The sequence below is a fragment of the Zingiber officinale genome, chromosome 6A (genome assembly GCF_018446385.1).
Source record: "Zingiber officinale cultivar Zhangliang chromosome 6A, Zo_v1.1, whole genome shotgun sequence".
Lineage (NCBI taxonomy): Eukaryota > Viridiplantae > Streptophyta > Magnoliopsida > Zingiberales > Zingiberaceae > Zingiber > Zingiber officinale.
Genome location: NC_055997.1, coordinates 14291740 through 14310788, shown reverse-complemented (window position 1 = coordinate 14310788; position 19049 = coordinate 14291740). Strand labels below are relative to the sequence as shown.

The 19049-nt window shown below is 35.0% G+C and overlaps 1 protein-coding gene and 1 pseudogene across 1 annotated transcript; both read left to right on the top strand.

The window, feature by feature from the left end:
• The first annotated feature begins 7731 nt into the window (after positions 1 to 7731).
• LOC121995892 lies at positions 7732 to 10718 on the top strand. Its single transcript, XM_042549662.1, has 7 exons — positions 7732 to 8110; positions 8781 to 8880; positions 9508 to 9603; positions 9685 to 9737; positions 10128 to 10176; positions 10255 to 10302; positions 10382 to 10718. The coding sequence occupies exons 1-7, from the start codon at positions 7860 to 7862 to the stop codon at positions 10475 to 10477; spliced, it is 693 nt and encodes a 230-aa protein (XP_042405596.1). The 5' UTR covers positions 7732 to 7859; the 3' UTR covers positions 10478 to 10718.
• A 1082-nt stretch (positions 10719 to 11800) lies between these two features.
• LOC121995891 lies at positions 11801 to 18931 on the top strand (annotated as a pseudogene).
• The last annotated feature ends 118 nt before the right edge of the window (positions 18932 to 19049 follow it).

Below are 19049 nucleotides of genomic sequence, written 5' to 3'. Positions count from 1 at the left end.
AATAATTATGTTATCACTATCTAAGACTATATTTTATTATTTTAGCTTACAAATTAAATGCAAACACTTGGTAGCTGTGTTGAAGGTTTGAGTTGTTGGAGTGTATACTGAAAGCCTAAGCTTTGTAAACATTCATTATGAATAAAGAATCACATTTGGTCAAATTGTCTATATTTTGTAGTTGTTCATTTAATTTATATTGTAGATAACATAGTATGTGGTGTCACATGCAGAAGATGATATTATCAGTACCTTATAAATTATAAACAGTAGCTCACGACCAAAATGGAAAGGAACAAACCATTAGAAGGTCGTAGTGTAATTAGGTATTAGTTTATCTTGACTACATAATTACACTAGTACACTCAGAGTGTATTGAGTAGGACCATTTGAGGTCGTTTCTTTTATACTGACTTTATAAAGGAACAAAGACCTCGGTTATTATGGAAGTGTGTACTCTTAATCCTAATATAATAACAAGCATATATATTTGATATTTATTTCTTTAATTTATCAATGGGTGAGATTTAGTTCGATGAATCAATAAGCCCGATAAGTTGGGAAATGATATCACTTATAGTGTGTGTTGTTGATTATAGAAGGAAACTGTGTCCTAGAGATACTAGGTTGATAATGTCCCCAAGAGGAGTTCATAAGGATTGTCATGTTAAACCCTGCAGGTGGACTTAGTCCGACATGATGAAAAGGTTGAGTGGTACTACTCTTGGATTTAGATATTAATTAAATGAGTTGTCAGTAACTCACTTAATTAGTGGACATTCGATATCTTAAACACAGGGAGACTAACACACTCATAATAAGAAGGAGCCCAAAAATGTAATTTGGGATTGGTGCGGTAGTTCAATAATAGTTCTCTAGTGGAATGAATTATTATTGATAAAATTAAGTTGTGTGTTCGAGGCGAACACGGGATGCTTAATTTTATCGGGAGACCAAAACCAATTCCTCCTCTCGGTCCCTATCGTAGCCTCTTATTTATAGAGTACTATACCCACCTATACCCACCTTCTATACCCACCAATAGGGGGCCGGCCAAGCTAGCTTGGGAACCAAGCTAGGGCCGGCCTAGGTATAAATTGGGGTGGCCGACCCTAGCTTGAACCCAAGCTAGAGGGGCCGGCCAAATTAAATTAAAAAGGGATTTTAATTTTAATTTTTATTATGTGGAAGAAATAATTTATTAAAGAGAATTAAAATTAAAATATCTCTCTTGTAAAAGATCTACAAAAGATTAAAGAAAGAGATTAGATCTCTTTCCTTATTTGTAGATTGGTGAGATATTTTATTTTCTCTTTAAAATTATCCACATGTTGATAAAATTAAAATTATAGAAATTTCCTTTTATCAACCATAAAGAGTTTTTTAAAGAGAAATTTTATTTTTAAAATTTCCGGAAACAAATTAGGAAGTTTTAATTTGTTGATTAAAACTTGTCTAATTTATTTCCTCTTGATGTGGCCGGCCATTAGAGTTTAATTGGGGAAATTTTATTTTATTTTTCTCAATTAAATCATGTCAAGGAAATTAAGGAAATTTTATTGTAATTAAATTTCCTAATTTGCCTAGGCCAAGGAATATAAAAGAAGGGGTAGGGGTGCCTTCATGAGACACAACCTCTATTATTTTCTCTCCCTCTTTTGTTCCTTGGTGTGGCCGGCTATCCTTTCCCTCTCTTCCTCTTGTGGTGGTCGAACCCCTCTCTTTCCTTGGAGCTCTTGTGGTGGTCGGATACTACTTGGAGAAGAAGAAGAAGAAGGAGAGGAAGCGAGCATCTCTTGGAGCTTGGTTAGTGTTTTGATTTTCTTCCTTGGTGAAGCTTCTTTCTTTGTGGCCGAACCTAGCTAGGAGGAGAAGAAGGTGGTTGGTGGTTTCTCATCTCGGAAGATCGTTGCCCACACAACGTCCGAGGTTAGAAGAGGAATACGGTAGAAGATCAAGAGGTTTTTCTACAAGGTATAACTAGTAATTTTTCTTTCCGCATCATACTAGTTATTTATGGAAATAATACCAAATACAAAAGGCTTACGTTCTAAAATTTTGAATATGTTTTTCGATGTTGTGTTCTTTTATTTTTTCTTTTCCTTATGATTTGATTGTTCTTTTTGGTTAACCTAAAGTTATTTTAGGAAATTAAATATTAGATTTCTATAAAAGGTTTTGTCTAGTCGGTGGTGGTTGCTCCCATATCCAAGAAGGCCGTGTGCCTCGCCACGTCAGTATTGGGAACCAATTATGGAAATTAATATTTAATGGAATTAATAACTTAAGGTGATTTGGGTCGAACGTGTTAAGTTCCGCAGGAGATCCAAGTCAAAACCTAAAAGAACAAATAGATTAAGTTTTGGATCAAACGTGTAAAGTTCCGCAGGCGATCCAAAATTTAATTTAAAAGAACACATGGTAGCTAGGAAAAGGTTCAGACTTTTGTACAAAATTTTTGTACAGTAGAACCTCTAGGCTTTCCGAGTAGCAACCAACATGAGTATGGCTGAAACTCAATTTCCACCACTTTTGTCAATACAACTGTCTCAAGTTCACTCATGTTTTAACATTACAAAACTAAATATTTATTAATAAATTGAAACAACTATCTCAAGTTCACTCTGATATTGGTTATTTTCAGGCAACTGTGTTAGCTTCGGACTTTCAGGCAACTGTCTCAGCTTCGGACAGCAGACCAAGCAAAGAACAAGATAAGACGAATATGATGATCACTTACATTAGATTTTAGGAAGCTTCTTCCATTGTAATTTTACTCATGGCTTATATTAGGTTGAATTTCGATTGTGTCGGACTTAAACGAGTGTAAATTACTTATTTTTCTAGTTAAAATTTTGCCTGATGAATCACATCTATAATTGGTAGACCATAAAGTAATAAGATTAACTTGAAGTCTCCAGCAAATCATTTTAAAATAAACTTGAATACTCCAGAAGATCAATTGAAGTAAACTAATCAATGAACATTATCCATTTGTCAACAAATAAGATACACTGATAACGAGTAAATGTAAGCTCAAAATATAGCTTACTTGGAATTATAATAACGAAGATTACAAAAATAAAAAAATGAAATAATGTCAAAAATTGAATGCATTAACTAAAATAATGATATAGAACTTTTATCCATCCATAAAAAAATAAATGTCGACATCATTCATAATTACATTTCTTTATTACATTACAATATTAGTATTACTTAACCAGACCAACTAACAAACACATCAATTATACTGCCAAAAGAATTAAGTTCACTATCACTAATATCCAGACTATGAGCGATACATTCCAATTTCCCATATTATGTCTAGGAAAAGTAATGTGTTCACTTCCTACCCTTACTCCATTCTTGGTAACTACCTAAAATGTATATCACTGGTGTCTTCATTTAGTCAAGTATCGGACTTCACCCACTTTAACTATCTATGTTGCTTACATCCATAATATAGTGTTCCTGGGTTCTTGGTCAATCTCGAGACTAGCACCAATGCTCTTAGTCTGCAATCCTTGCATTGTAAATTTAAAATTTGGTGTGGTCAATGCTATTGTTACTTAATGATATCATTGAATAGCAACCTAATACATAACAAAAAAGAAGTAAAATTTTACAAAATTAAACTAAACAGTAGCAATTTGCATAGTAATGAAAAATTACTCATTTTTATGAAAAATTTGACAATGAATCCTTCCCCGGGACTCTACATGGCGAGAGCTCTGTGCACCAGACTGCCCTTTTTTTATGAAAAATTTGATAAAATTCACTCAAAGTAGCTCCAACTTGCATAAAATACCTGAATTCACTCAAACATTACCAATTTGGATAAAGAGGGCATCATACGCATATCTATATTTGCAAGAACAATAATACTTAAATTCAACAAAATTTAATTAAAATCAATACCAATTAGGTCAAAAAAATATAGAACATACATAACCACAACCATTCAATAAAAGTCCTAAATGACTCCTCCAAAATAATCTCATACTTGTTGGTTGTTGCTGTTGGGTTCAATCAAAGTCTCACATTGAAAAGATTTGGTAAGATCATGGGGTTAAAGGATGCAAGATATCTCCATTGGCATGAGACCTTTTGGGGAGAGCCCAAAAGCAAAGCCATGAGAGCCTTGACCCAAAGTGGACAATATTATGTCATTGTGGAGATATGTGGGCATCCTTTTGGGCACAACAAATGGTATCAGAGCCATGGTACGAACCAGATACCATGTGGGGTGACCTTGAATGAAGTTGAGAGTGGGCCCGGAGTAGGTCAAGGTGACCGGATGTTCGTGGGAGGCCTGGAGCAGATCAGGATGATCAGATACTTGTGCGGAAGCAAGTAGGTCAGGGTGACCAGATGCTCGCAGGGAGGCCCGAAGCAGGTCAGGGTGACCGGATACTCACGGGGAGGCTTGGAGCAGATCAGGATGATTGGATGCTTACGGGAGGCCTGGAGCAGGTCAAAGTGACCTGATACTCGCGGGGAGGCGAGTAGGTCAGGGTGACCGAATGCTCGCAGTGAGGCCCGAAGCAGGTCAAGGTGGTCGAATGCTCACAAGGAGACCCGGAATAAGTCAAGGTGACCGGGTGCGGATGCTTGCGGGGAGGCCCAGAGCATGTCAGAGTGACCAGATGCTCGCGGGGAGGCCCGGACCATGAGAGTAATTGTGGTCCTTCGTTTGAGGGAAGGATTATTGGAGTTCAATCAAAGTCCCACATTGGAAAGATTTGGTAAAGATCATGGGGTTAAAAGGAAGCAAGATATCTCCATTGGCATGAAACCTTTTGGGGAGAGCCCAAGAGCAAAGTCATGAGGACCTTGGCCAAAAGTAGACAATATCATGTCATTGTGGAGATATGCGGACATCCTTTTGGGCACAACAGTTGCGACGAAGCTACGACAATGATGGACATTGGAGACGTGACGGCCGTTGGAGCTAGAGTGATGAAATCTGAATTTAGGACACCTTCTGCAGGATTCTGGAGCTAGAGTGATGGTGGTTGAGGACCACAATGGCGGAAATGGCGAAGCTACAGCTAATAGTTGTCGGAACCAATCGAGTAAATGGAAAGACCTTTTTTTTGATGGAGCATCATTGTTGGGTGAAATCACCCTTTTAGGTACTTTTGAAATTTTAGAGCTGGAATTAATGGAGTTGGAGTCGACGAAATAAGTGTTGCTGGAGTCAACCAAGAGAGGAGATGAGAAGTCGACAGAGGGAGGAGATCTGAACTCGAAGGAAAGCCGGAGGAGCGTCGAAGTTGTTCGAAAGAATTAGAAAATTTCACTCAAAATAAAGAGAGGTTTTGTTTTGTTCGATTATCGTTTAGCTAGTGGAATAAGGGGTAGAGAGATATTGGGATAGAAGATTCAAATTCCGGCCGCTAGGAGGATCTTTATGCGGATATTCAACATCCTCCGTCCATTTTAGGAAAGGAATATTAACCGTCAGATTCTGCCAGGTGTGCTTGGTGGGATCGTGGTTCAGGGACGCTTGACGCGGGGAATCGTTAGGCGGACAGCAGATAAATAGGATCCGATATAAAACATGTTTAAAGTAAACTTTCCAATCCTTACGTGCCGTCCCAGAGATTCGATTGAGCTTGGATCCGATGATGGTGTTATTTTTAATTCATAACAATATTTAAATTAGTATTTTCGACCGCGGGAATTACTCTTGAACTAAATAATACTTTTTGTTATTTCGCAGTGTTTAATTTAGCCAAAATTTAAGTTAATTTTGACCGTAACAAAATTAAATATAGCATAATTAATTAGATAAATTTATGTAAAGTGGTAAATAATTAAAATAAAATCATTTCTCATTGATATATAAATTTTTGGACGAAATACTTTCTATAACTAAAAGAGGCATGTCATATTTAATGAAATAGTTTTGAAATTCATAAGTTACGTTAAAAAAAAAATAACAATTTAAAATATAATTTAATTTTATACAATTATTTAATAAAATTTGAAATAATAAAAGGAGATGTGACGTAACTAGCACGGAGAAGATGATATTTAATTACGGTTAACATTTAATTAAACAATTATGGTAATTAGAATAGAGAATTATATTTTAAGAGACTTGCTTTTCCCCCTCCCCTGACACCCTCACCTCCCGAGCCCACCCATGTTTTTGACCTTTATACCCCTTATTCACTCCACGTTTTTTTTTCTTCACATTTATATTTCTTTTTAATCAGTTTTTTTATCATTTTTTTTATCAATTTTATTCTTTTTAAATAATTTTTTATTATATATTTACCATGGTAAATAATATTTATTTAATATTAAAAAAATAGTATAATTTTTTAATATTTTATTTATTTTTTAATTATATATTTTCACATTCCACACACTCTCTTGTAGTTCCATTATATTATTTATCTTTATATTATTTTTTTATTTCATTTTTTTTTTATTAAGTATTTTTTTGGCAAGAATATCATATTGGTAATCTAAGATCGGATTCTATGTTCGTAATTTTCTCTGTCCCTGTGTTCTACTCATCGCCTCCAGTCCACTACCAGCGACCTCTGGTCGTCGTCCCGACCAAAACTATACCCTAGAGGGAAGGTGAACCTAGGGAGATCGCCATCGACACGATCGACATCGGTATTCGACCGAATCTGAGCAAGGACTCAGATCGACGGTGAAGGAAAGTCTGCTTAGATCCGGCCAAATTTTGGCGCTGATTGCGCCGATGCGACCTCACTACGTTCACCTTCTCCCTAGGATATAATTTTAATCAAGGCGGCAACCGAGGGCCTCCGACGGTGCCGTCGACAGTGGGCTGAGGCGACGAGTGGGAACAAGAATAGGTGACATTGGAATAGAGGATTCGATCTCTTGTAATCTTTTATTTTTTTAATAGTAGATTTTAGGGGTTATTATTTATAAAAAATTTAAAAGTAAAATAGGGCTAAAAAAAAAATTGATGAAAAAATAATAAACAAAATTTATTAAAAAAATAAAACTAAAAATGTAAATAAAATTGAAAAAAATTAAAGAAGTAAATAAAATTAGAAAAAAAAACTTATTATTTAAAGAAGGAGGGGGTGAAAATGTCATTTAATAGAGGAGAGAGAGTGGGGTGGGTGTTAGAGGGGATGGGAAAAGTAATTTACATATTTTAAACCTGTTTTTTTTAATTAATTATTCTTTACCCACTATTCTTTAGGTACCCTAACGCCATTATAGAGGAGTACAAAATATGACTATATATTACTAGAAAATTTTTTCATTAATTAATTAAAGATTTAAAGTTTAATACTCAATTGTGATATATTATTAAAAAAATTTCTCATTAATCAATTAGGATTTAAAATTTATTTATGATATATTATTGAGAATTTTTCTCATTAATTTTTTTTTAATTTTTTTTTAATTTTATATTTTATGATTGGTAATATTACAAGTAGAAAATCTTTTATATCATGTTAAAAAAATATATTTTTTTAAATTTTTTTTACTAAAATATATTAAATTAATTTTTTATAAAAAAAAAGTTTTTACTAAGTCTAATATTTATTCTCCCTTAATATTTATAATATATATAAGTAAAAAAATATTTTATTAAATTTAGATATCTATTTTTTTCATCATTAATGTATATTAAAATACTATTAAATTTCGGGTATATGAATCCTTAATTAAAATTTGAAGCATGTAAATGAAATATAGTTGACATTCCTACCGTACCAAACCCTAATGTTTGACATACCGAGAAGTCATGCAGTAAACTGATCCAGTGTCCTGTGTTGTGTGGAGGGGCACGGCCCAGGGACTGGGAGGAGACGTAGCATCGTCTCCGTGGAGCAGAGAGAGAGAGAGCCATGGTCGATCTCGCTGCTGCTCCAATGGTTTCTGCCGCTCGTGTCTTCCTAGGATTGATCCCCGGGCCGTCGCACCCTATGAGACTGCAGAAAGGCGCCGCCTTTAGCGCCTTCCCTTCCTTCTGTAGCGCTGGACTCAGGCCTTCTCCGAATCCCCTGTCCCTCAGGATCCCTTCCTCGCGTCCGTCGCGGCGGAAGCCGTTCCCCAAGCGCAAACCTTTCTCGCCTGTCATGGAATGGCAAGATTGCAGGTATTTGGCTCTTTCCCCATTTTCTCCTTTTGTCTTCTTATGAAGTAGTGTAATCTGCCAATTAGGCGTCGAAAGCGGATGTTATTTTTTCAATAATGACCGTGCTGATGAGCTGATCCAAATCTTCAGTCTTCGTTGGTTCAGTCTTGTGGTTAATAAGCTTTTCATACTCGTTTTGACATGGTAATTTGAATTATTCAAGTTTTTCATACTGAGTTCAGCTATTCCCTTCCCTTTTTCATCAATGTAATGGTGGACGATCTGCTGCCTAGAACACACTGTGTTCTCTTGAAACCCTGAGATGTAGTTCAAAACTCTGACATTTCTGTCTCTGGTCAATAAATTTGGCATCTCGTTGATCAGGCATGCTAAAGAATTAATTCAGGCTTTAAGTCATGAATCCATACAAAGTTCATGAACTTCCACAAATTAATCAAACTTGTATAACCTCCACGAGAATAAGAGTTGCAGGCTATAGATTTCTCCTCGGAATTTCCCATCTATAACTGTATGAACTTTCATTAGTTTTCAATTACTTTCAGTATGGTCCATCGGCTTTTAGGATTTTCTTCTTCCACTTCTGGTAGCTGTTTGATTATTATTGAACTTCAAATTTGGGCTTAGGCATTGCATTGCTATGTGAAGTAACTCAATGCTTGTGTGGATGCAGCTCTGAGATTGAAGTTGATGTTCCATGTTCCGTAGCTTATGACTGCTATTCTGACCGTGAGACAATTCCAAAATGGATGCCCTTTATTTCTTCTGTAAAGGTGCTTGCTAATACCTTGCAATTCCACATGTTTGATGGGTTTAACTCATGTTTATTCAGCTTAAGTTGCTCCGTCTATTGAGCAATTGGCTCGCATAGAGCTTGCTACTGTCAATTTCCATCTGTTGATAAAGTAGCTTAATTATGCTGGACCAATCTTCTCATGTTCTTGTTAATAGATTAATATTATATTATTATTGTGAATTTTGAGATTTCAGATTGAAGTGGGATTGAAAGTTAGAGCATTTAGGATATATTTGTCAAAAATATAGTAACATGTCTATAGTTTAGTTCTTTTTCTTTGTATTTTTGCTTGTGTATTAGAAATTTCCTGCATCGAGAATGAAGCATCTTTGAAGTGGATATTCAGACACCCTGCTGCTCTTGTGTGTTATTATTCTTATCTTGTATCTTAATATAACTTTAATCAGCTAATACAACTTCCTAATCGATTCAATTTATAAACACTAAGCTGTATCTTGATTTGGAAGCATAGTTGAATCTAGGAAAGTGAAGTTTTTGGCTACACAATTGATAGGTGGTCTGTGTGGATGTAGAGTGCTTTTGAGACTAATTGTAGTATTTTCATATAAGGCTAAAGTATTTTATATTACTTGGCACCATACAGGTTCTACAGGATAAGCCCTATCTATCGCGCTGGTCACTTAAGTATGAAGTGTTTGGTCGTGATGTTGAATTCTCTTGGCTTGCTCGAAATTTGCAAGTAAGCACGAAATCAACTTCATTTGGTGAAACAATTTGATATTAGTTCAAATGTTCAATTCATTTCTTTCTTGTGCTGCAGCCTATTCCTAATCAGAAGATACACTGGCGATCTTTAGAAGGTCTTCCGAATAGGTAGGCAATCATTCAATTAAAAGATACACAACTTGATGCTTGTACTAATATTCAACTGTTCTATCCCTAGTATTCTCTACAACACTAAGAAACTATAAACAATATGGTCATATGCTTTGGTTGATCGCAATATAATAATCATGAGCCCAACCTACTTATTGGTACTAGAAGTTGAATAATACATTGTGATGCTTAAGATTAGCATGTAAGGATTTATTCTTGTGTTGTTATTTTAAGCCCCTGCAAAGGGGAGCGTCATGCACTTCATGCGAGTTCAGATATTTCACCAAGGAAATTCGATGAAGTAAAACAAAATTGCCAAGCAACTATGATACCTCTCCGACATTTTACTCATTGAACTTATGACTTCCCCCCTACTCAATCTTGCAGAGGTGCAGTCAGATTTTTTCCCAAAGGTCCATCTTCTTGCAGAGTTCAAGTATAGCCGCTGTCTCATTGTTTCCTTTCTCTTTTTCCCCCCTAATATAGCCATCACTTTGCTTCATCTCTGATGCAGTTGACAGTTTCTTATGAGATTCCTGAAATTTTAATTCCGGTGGCAGCAGTATGTATCACAAACCTGGATAAAAGCCACAATCTGCTCGTTAATCTCTCCCTAACAATGAAACTTATTGGATATGTAGGCACTTAAGCCATTCTTAGAAGGACTGCTTGCTCAAGGGTTACAAAGATTCTCTGTCGTTGCAAAAGATTATGAGAGAAAGATGCTGCAGCACTGATCTGCCGGCCATCTCTAATTAGAAAGGAAATTGAAATATTTGCCATGACGTTAATCAGCATTCCTTGAAGTTTGCAACAGTTAACTCATGATTAATCTCTGTATCAAACATTCCCTTATTCCATATTGAGAGATCTCTTGCTATGTGCCAATTTTTCTTGTTCCTTCTCTCTGAAAGAACCTGGTCATTTCTGTATTCCTTTACAGATTCCTATGCACTTGCAAAATTTCTTTCATGGGCACCTGATGCTGATGTGGAAAATTGACTCAGAATTTTTTTTTAAGGTTTAGAATTTCAGGATTTAAAGATGAGATTTTTTTCAATTCTCACATAAGTGAGAATTTAATGTTCATTTCTTTTAGCTAAATATTTAATTTTCACTCCTTTAGCTAAATATTTTATTTTAAATCCTAAGTCTTAAAAAAAAAATAGCACCAGCTGTTCACTTAGTGCACACAAATGTGTGTACAGGATAACATTTCAAAATATATGAAGAGAGAGAAATAATATCCTAAGGATTTTATGAGTGTGATTTTATGTGCCCACTCTATAAGCACTTAAAAAAAAATTTTATTTAAAATTTTTTATATGTTTAATACTGTAATTTAACTTAAAAAAATAAAATTAATAAAAGGTAAATGCACAGGTCTACAAAATAAAATTTTATAAAAATACATCTGTACCTTATCATTAGAAGAGAGTAAATTAAAAAATTAAAGTTAACTATTATATGGAAAGATAATTCTTCAGCTTTTATCAGGATTTAATTTTGTTTAATTCAATAAATTTATCATGTGATATCTACGACAGAGCCGCAACATAAAACTACTATTGAAAGCAGGTAAATTTTATGGGGCAAAATAAAAAAATTTAGTCGATTATTCATTTAGAGCATCTCTTTTTTGGATTGTTGTGTGGCCCAAAAAAGTGAAAGAAATTAAAAAAAAAATCTGGGTTCGAAATTCTTATTCGGTGACACGTAGGAAAGAGAAAATATAAGAGTTCGGATGAAAAGTCAACTTTTAAGTTGGTAGAATCCATCCATATCAAAGCACGGATCCTCTGGTTGCGGATCAGAAGATGATCTACTTTTTTACATCATTGATTTGGATGGATCTCATTTATTTAAAAGTAGGGTTCATCCAAATCAACAATAGTGTGGATCATCCTCTAATCCGTAAATTACGGACCAGAAGATCTGTCCTCCCGTTGGGATGTTTTTATTCTCTCTAGGGATTTCACAATAAACCCCCTCGACTCTGTAAACTCCATTCTAGACTGACGCAATAAAGCCAGCAGGAGGTTGAATTTGAAATTATCACAAACGAAAAGACGTAAAAAGAAAATAAGGCGTTCAACTTCAAGCAGCGATCGCTCAAGTTTGGCTGTAGCGGTGAGGAGCGGAAGCAGCAGCAGCAGAAGAAGGCAGACGAAGAAAGAGCGAGGAGGGGAGATCGATCTGTTTTCCTACCTCTACGCCATCTGTTTCTTCTCCTGTTCTAGTCTTCCGATAGGTGATTTGAGGTTCTGTTCGGTGAGCATTTCAGCTGAATCCTTGCATTCTATCTTTTATCTTCACTGATGCAGGGCATGAACATGCGTTGAGCTTTCCCTATTTATTTTTCGTTAATCTATCGTTTTCTACTTTATATAATAGTTTGGTGGGTTTGGGGGCTTAGATCCGAGATTTATTCTTCGTCCGGCAGCGAGGAGCGGGCATCGTATTAGGGTTGGGGTTCTTCTCTTTACATTTGAGTGATTAAATCTCCTATATCATTCTTTGTAGGTGTAAGACACGCAGAGTTTGGATTAAAGTTCCTTTGTTGTCTGTTCTGGTGGACAGGGTATATCTCTGTGAAAATGGAAGAAGCTTTTTCCTCTCCTTGCTCTTTTCCTCGTATCATTTTCTGAATCATTGGCTGTTTGTCTAGTCACTTTGATATGTCTTTATTTTCACAAGAGAGTGTTATGCTCATTGGAATTTTCCAATAACTGAGTGTTAAAATTGATATGAAGGCATCATGTGATTGAGTGACTTCATAGTGCATATTATCTGCACTATTTGTAATACATATAGGAGATACATGTAGTTATCCACTGTTTAATCTTGCATGATTACCTAAAACACTTCTTAAAATAGTAAATGTAGTGCACATTTAACTATTATCTGTATTTCAAATATGGCGAGCTTATATTATCATTATTAGAATGCCTATAATAAAAAACCACCATAATGCAAAACAAAGATAAATCGTGTACCTCAATTGACAATCCACAGGAATGATGTTGCTTAGTTAACAATTACACAAAAAGAAGAGGAAATTTTCAAATAAATGATATATTATTGCTTAAATGGTCAAAACAATCAGATGTGGTTCTCCTTTACAAATCTTACAATAATCTAACTTTATGAGACAAACAAAATAGACTAGTTTTGATAGAAATAGAAAAAATTAGAAGCAATAAACTTGTCGAACTAAAAGGAAAACAATTTCTTAGATCATGAACTGGTAATTTTCATGGATGGGTTTTTAAACTTTTTGATTTTTTATATCATTCTATCTCATCAAGAACTCAACTACTGATGAATGAACACCACTTCATCTTGGTTATTCCATCCAATGAATAAGGAAATACGGGAAATTATCGCCAGCAAGAAAGTATCAATATCTCAATTATACCCTTGATATCTTGAAATTTCTGTGCTAAAATAAAAGTTTTGGTCCTTGGAATTAGATAGCCTACTAATGAGAAATGAACTCACAAAGTAGGAGGCTTGATCATCTCCTGGTAAGGTTGCAATGCTCTATGTGAAATATTGGACTAATTTTTGTTGTAGACAAGTTAAACAAATAAATATTTCAATCAACTTTTCTAACAAACGGGTTGATGGAGTGGACATGAAAGTTCTTAGACTATTAGAGAAATCACTTGCACTTGTACGCATTAACATCTTCTTAGACTAATATTCGGGTATTATATTCTTTAGTTTTAATGGTGTATTGACATCTTCAAAGGCCGTCAAATGATTTATGGTTAGATAAGTGGAATCAAGTAAAGTTTAAGGAAGAAGGGGTGGTGGAAATGAAATAAACTATAGTTAGTGAAATAAGTGATTAAGTCGATTTCAATATTACTAGTTATGTTGTCAATTTCAAAGATGGGATAAGATTCATCTAGCTAGCCCCAAATAATTGGGACTTACATGCATAGTCCGTAGAACCGGAATTGGTAGCGATATTGGTTTGTTAAACAACTCAAGTATCAGCTATATTAGATCAGTTGGATTAAAGTCGGTGAAAATGAATTTTAATAAACATAATTTAATATATGGGAAAAGGTAAAAGTTAAAAAAAAAATCTTAAATAGTAAATCTTGTGCTTCACTAAGCTTTAGGATCACTATTTTAATACAGAAGAAAAGGGAAAAGTCCAATTTACATTATCAAAGAAGCAAATCTTTTTGCATAAATGTCAACCAAATTTGACAACTCATGAAGCAGTACAATCTTAGTGATCTGTTCTTAATTTTCACCGTGTTAAGCTATTCATACTGGATTATATATGATCATAGCCATTATCACACTGATGATAATGAGGACATAAATGATTGTAAATTGGTAGATCCAAAAAAATGAGGGCATTATGGAGCCAAATGTGATAATTGATCCAGCACATATTGCCATTACTTGACTCCATATAGTCTTCATGGTGCATTTGTGGTTTGTAAACCCAATAAGGATCAAATGAATCATCCATACCTTGAACTCCAGAATAATTCTATGGAGGTTGTTGCTCTGAATCCTCAACTTTATTATCCTTTTCTTTTTCTCCTTACACGTGGTTGTGATCTGTCTCCATCTATACTAGAGTTTTATCGATATCAAAAAATTTAATTATTCTGGCATTTTTATGGGTTGTTTTTCGTATGCCCAAATTGTGCATAGCAATATTACAATTTCAGTAAATTGTTTGAATATTCTCTAATCACAAGGTGGTATAATTTTTGGTTAAGCTGTTTGTCATTTAGGATTATATGAATTGAGTGAGCAAGAATTTTTCACTCTGTAGGTTTCCTTCTCTCTTTTTCAATTTTACATATTAGCAAGTCATTGCTAAAACATTTTTAAAATTTGTTCTGGAAAATATTGCCTTAAGGTGTTTTTGTTGTCATGATATTATGTTTCTTTTACAGGTGTTGCTTCCCGTATTGTTCTCATGGAGAATTGCTTACAAAGATTAGTTAGGACTTCTGTACCTGATCAGTTAGCATGGCACCTAAATCAGTGATCATAGATGCTAGTGCTAGTAGTATATCGGTAGACAGATTGCCAGATGAGCTGAATGACATGAAAATAAGAGATGGCAAGGTATGTAGCTCAATGAATCAGGTTTGTGTATCTCCTATTATTTCAAATTAAAATAGACAAGAGAATCACACAGTTAATGGATCCAATTGTAGGGAGCTGAAGCTACTGTAGTTGATGGAAATGGAACAGAGACTGGTCATATAATTGTGGCAACTATATGTGGCAGAAATGGGCAGGCAAAACAGGTACTTCCCATCAGTATATATATTGTTAATGATCTCTATGACTGGATTAGGAAGATGGAGTATCACTAATGTATTATGTTGTTAGTTCTTCTCAGACATAAAACCACTTGTGCTCAAATGCTTAACAAGTCGCTCTAGTTACAAAACTGAAAACTACTGTGTCTGTTCAAATGTTGAGAGATGAGAGTTGTATCAATTTTTCTGAAAAAAGAGCACATTTTTCTGTACATCGAGAATGAATTTCTTGAATTGATTGAAGAACTTCCAAATGCACACAAATCATATGTTACAAGGCAATATTTACCAGAAGCCATTGTCATTGGTTCTTCCAATGAGCTCTCTCCAATCACCGCCACTCATCAAACATACTAAACTGCATTTGCACGATGTTAATATGATAGTTTGGTGATAGGTCTCAACTAGTCATAGTGTCAAAAGAATGGAAGAGATCAGCAAATCGTATGCTGAAAGTGAGGATGCTTGCATTGATTCCCTAAAACCATTTACAATTGATGTTGATGGAGAATTTGTGTGATCTCACAACCATCTTTGATAACCTTCATATTGAGAGAGTTTTTGGCATTCTTTGAGATGTCAACAAGAATCTTTGTATATCCTTCTATCATCATGATTTTACCTAGCAATTCTATCATCCAACTACAATGGTGGTGGTTGCATGACTGTGATGGTGTCTCAGGTCACCAAAAATAGCACTCAACATGTCAAACCACTTTATCTGTAAACTTTGTCCAAGGACCATGCACTTGGATCTACTAATAATCCAATAAATTGTTGATCTGATTGTAGCTTCTTTATATAATTGATGGCCAGTGGGCTATTGGCTTAGGTCTTTGACATCACTTCAAACTATTTCAGGTGATTGTTTCCATGCTATGATCTATCAATGGAATTTGTATTCCGTAAAAATGGGAAATTTATTTAGAAGGTCCATCTGGTGGCCCTGTATAACTTCTTGAAGCATTTCCTATACAATTGCCCCCCCCCCCCAACTGTTACCTTTAGCAATTCCATTGTTAGAAGCAACATGTTTCAGGCTTGGGCCAAAACAAATTTATCTCACAATTGCTGAGCATACTCATTCCCAGGAACTTGCATTTAGTTTTTTCTCACTCTCTGTCTTTGCTGTGCTGTCCCTTTCTACCTTTTTATCTAATAACTTTGCTGGGTGCTTGTCAGACTATAAGTTACATGGCTGAATGAGCTGTTGGGCATGAATCATTTAAAGCTGTGTTCTTTCTGCTTGTCGCTTTCTACATTTTTATCTAATATGCTGGATGCTTGTCAGACTATAAGTCACATGGCTGAACGAGTTATTGGGCATGGATCATTTGGGCTTGTATTTCAGGTGAGTGTGTAGCTGTTTCCTTAGGAAGCAGAATAGTTTTTTTTTTTCTTTTTGTGGTTGCTGATGGCTTCGCTGTTTTTCATTTCCTGGCTGCTTCCTTTAACAAAGGTAATGCATTTTGAATTTTATTTTATAGCACTATCTTAGCCAGCTGCTGCTTTACTAATTTTATTGTTGGTTTTCTCCCATTAGGCAAAGTGTCTTGAGACAGGTGAGACTGTTGCGATAAAGAAAGTTCTTCAGGACAAGAGATACATGAATAGAGAGTTGCAAACCATGTGCATTCTTGACCATCCAAATGTTGCCTGCTTGAAGCATTGCTTCTTCTCAACAACTGAAAAGGAAGAACTTTATAATCAGTGCTTGAATATGTACCTGAGATTGTTCATGGAGTAATCAAACACTATAACTAGATGAGTCAGCGTATACCATTGATATATATGAAGCTTTATATGTATCAGGTAAGCTTGACTTTATTTGACAATTTTGCCATGAGGAGGGATCTATTGATAACAAAGTTTTTTTTTTTTTTTGCATTTCATTTGCTCAACGTTAGATAGTCTTATGTTAGTTTTCATCTCAAGTCATTTATAATGGCTCCTCTTCTGATTTATTGCTTGAATACTAATTCTAGAAAATCCACAATGCAAATATTCTGATGTCTTTTGTCCTTACAGACTTGCAGAGCATTGGCTTATATCCATGGTAGCATCGGAGTATGCCACAGGGACATCAAGCCACAAAATCTTTTGGTATGTGGTTCATATACCTTAGATGCTTTTAAACCTTTCCCTTGTGAGGGTAACATTTGCTCAGTGAACGAGAAATGCATGTGCAAATCTAGCTCAATAGTGACCATGTTCTTTGAATAAGAGTTCGCTGTAAAATCTAGTATATGTGTCAATCAATTGTTGGATATGTTGATGCGTTTATAGTCACAATTTTATATTTCATTTTGATTTTGTTGTGGAGCATAAAAAAAATGCACATTATATGTTTGTGCAAAATTTTCTCAAGATTCTTTTATACAAATGATTCACATAGATGATGTTCTTTTGAAAATTGTTTCCTTTTTTTCTTTTTTGTGAAATTTCACTCTTACTCTAAAAAACAATATGAATAACCTTACTTTTATACATCAGGTCAATCCACACACGCACCAACTGAAGATATGTGACTTTGGTAGTGCCAAAGTTTTGGTAATCCTTCTTGTCAGATCATAATATAGTTTTGAGTAGGTTTGCAGAATATTAACTACTTTCTGGTTTTAACAGGTGAAAGGGGTACCAAATATATCATACATATGTTCTAGATATTATCGAGCTCCTGAACTTATAGTTGGTGCACTGAACTCCTTCTAGGGCAGGTACATAACTACTTGTCATCCCTCAAAGAGTATCAGAATTCCATCATTTCTGTTAGAATTATTCTTTTGACTTTGCCAACAGCCTTTGTTTCCTGGTGAGAATGCTGTTGACCAACTTGTAGAAATTATTAAGGTGCGGGTGGCATTGTTCTAATTTTATTTGTTAGCTGTGTTTTCAATAATTTTTTATAGTTTATGTCGTATTTTTTTGCATGATGAAAGATTCTTGGTACCCCAACTAGAGAAGAAATTATATGCATGAATCCCAATTACAATGAGTTCAAATTCCCACAGATTAAAGCTCAGCCTTGGCACAAGGTCTAATTTTTCCCATATGGAAACTTTTTCCATTTTCTTCTATCCGGTGTAAATTTTAGTCCAAGCTTCTACTTCTACTAGATTTTTCACAAGAGGACACCGCCTGAAGCTGTAGACCTAGTCTCTCGGCTTCTTCAATATTCTCCGAACTTGAGGAATACCGCCGTTAGTATACTACGAGACCGTTTCTGACTTCTATAGTTAATAACCGCAGATCTATAACAAGTTTTTATTCATGCAGTTGGAGTCATTGACTCACCCATTCTTCGGTGAACTTCGCGGCCCAACCACCCATTTACAAATGGCAGATATTTACCTCCTTTGTTCAACTTCAAGCCTCACGGTAAGTTCGATTTGTGACGGCATTTTCTTATAATTTACAGCAGATTCGATCATAACTTCCTGTGTGTTTTCTTGTGTCGACAATGCTCGGCTGTTACTAGAGTTAAGGGGTGTGCCAATGAAGATCATAACAAAATTGATTCATGCAAGGAAGCGGTGTGCCTTCTTAGGATTGTAACTTGTCTACGTGAGGTAAGAGGAAAATAGTTCCCTATTAATATTATTCATCTAAAGTTTGTTGTGGTTTTGAACTTTGAAAATTTCCTCAGTAACATTATTGCCACCTGTTTGCTCTTGTTTAATCTCATGAGTATGTTTAATCCCATATGCTTTTCCTTATCGTGGCGTGTCGAATGGAGGCACGTGTAGCTCTGTTTTTATTCATTGTAAAATAATATAGAACGATATTATTGGAAAAATTTTGATCACTGTCTTTGTGATCAATGGAACAGTCTTAGCTTTCAAACTCAATTAAGTAGGGGTGGTTATGGTGTAAATTTATTTGCTATTTACAACCTTTGTGTGAAAAAATTCTCTAGATGTAACTCGCATATTACTAAGCTATGCAACTATTTGTGAAAATGGAAAGTATTTGAACAAAAATGAAATATAGAAATTTGCTAATG

Excerpts from the sequence above, each read along its gene's own strand:
- LOC121995892 (XM_042549662.1), top strand. The coding sequence starts at position 7,860 with ATGGTCGATCTCGCTGCTGCTCCAATGGTTTCTGCCGCTCGTGTCTTC. Across the intron at positions 9,604-9,684 it reads GGCTTGCTCGAAATTTGCAA|CCTATTCCTAATCAGAAGAT; the intron begins GTAAGCACGAAA and ends CTTGTGCTGCAG. Across the intron at positions 9,738-10,127 it reads TTAGAAGGTCTTCCGAATAG|AGGTGCAGTCAGATTTTTTC; the intron begins GTAGGCAATCAT and ends TCAATCTTGCAG.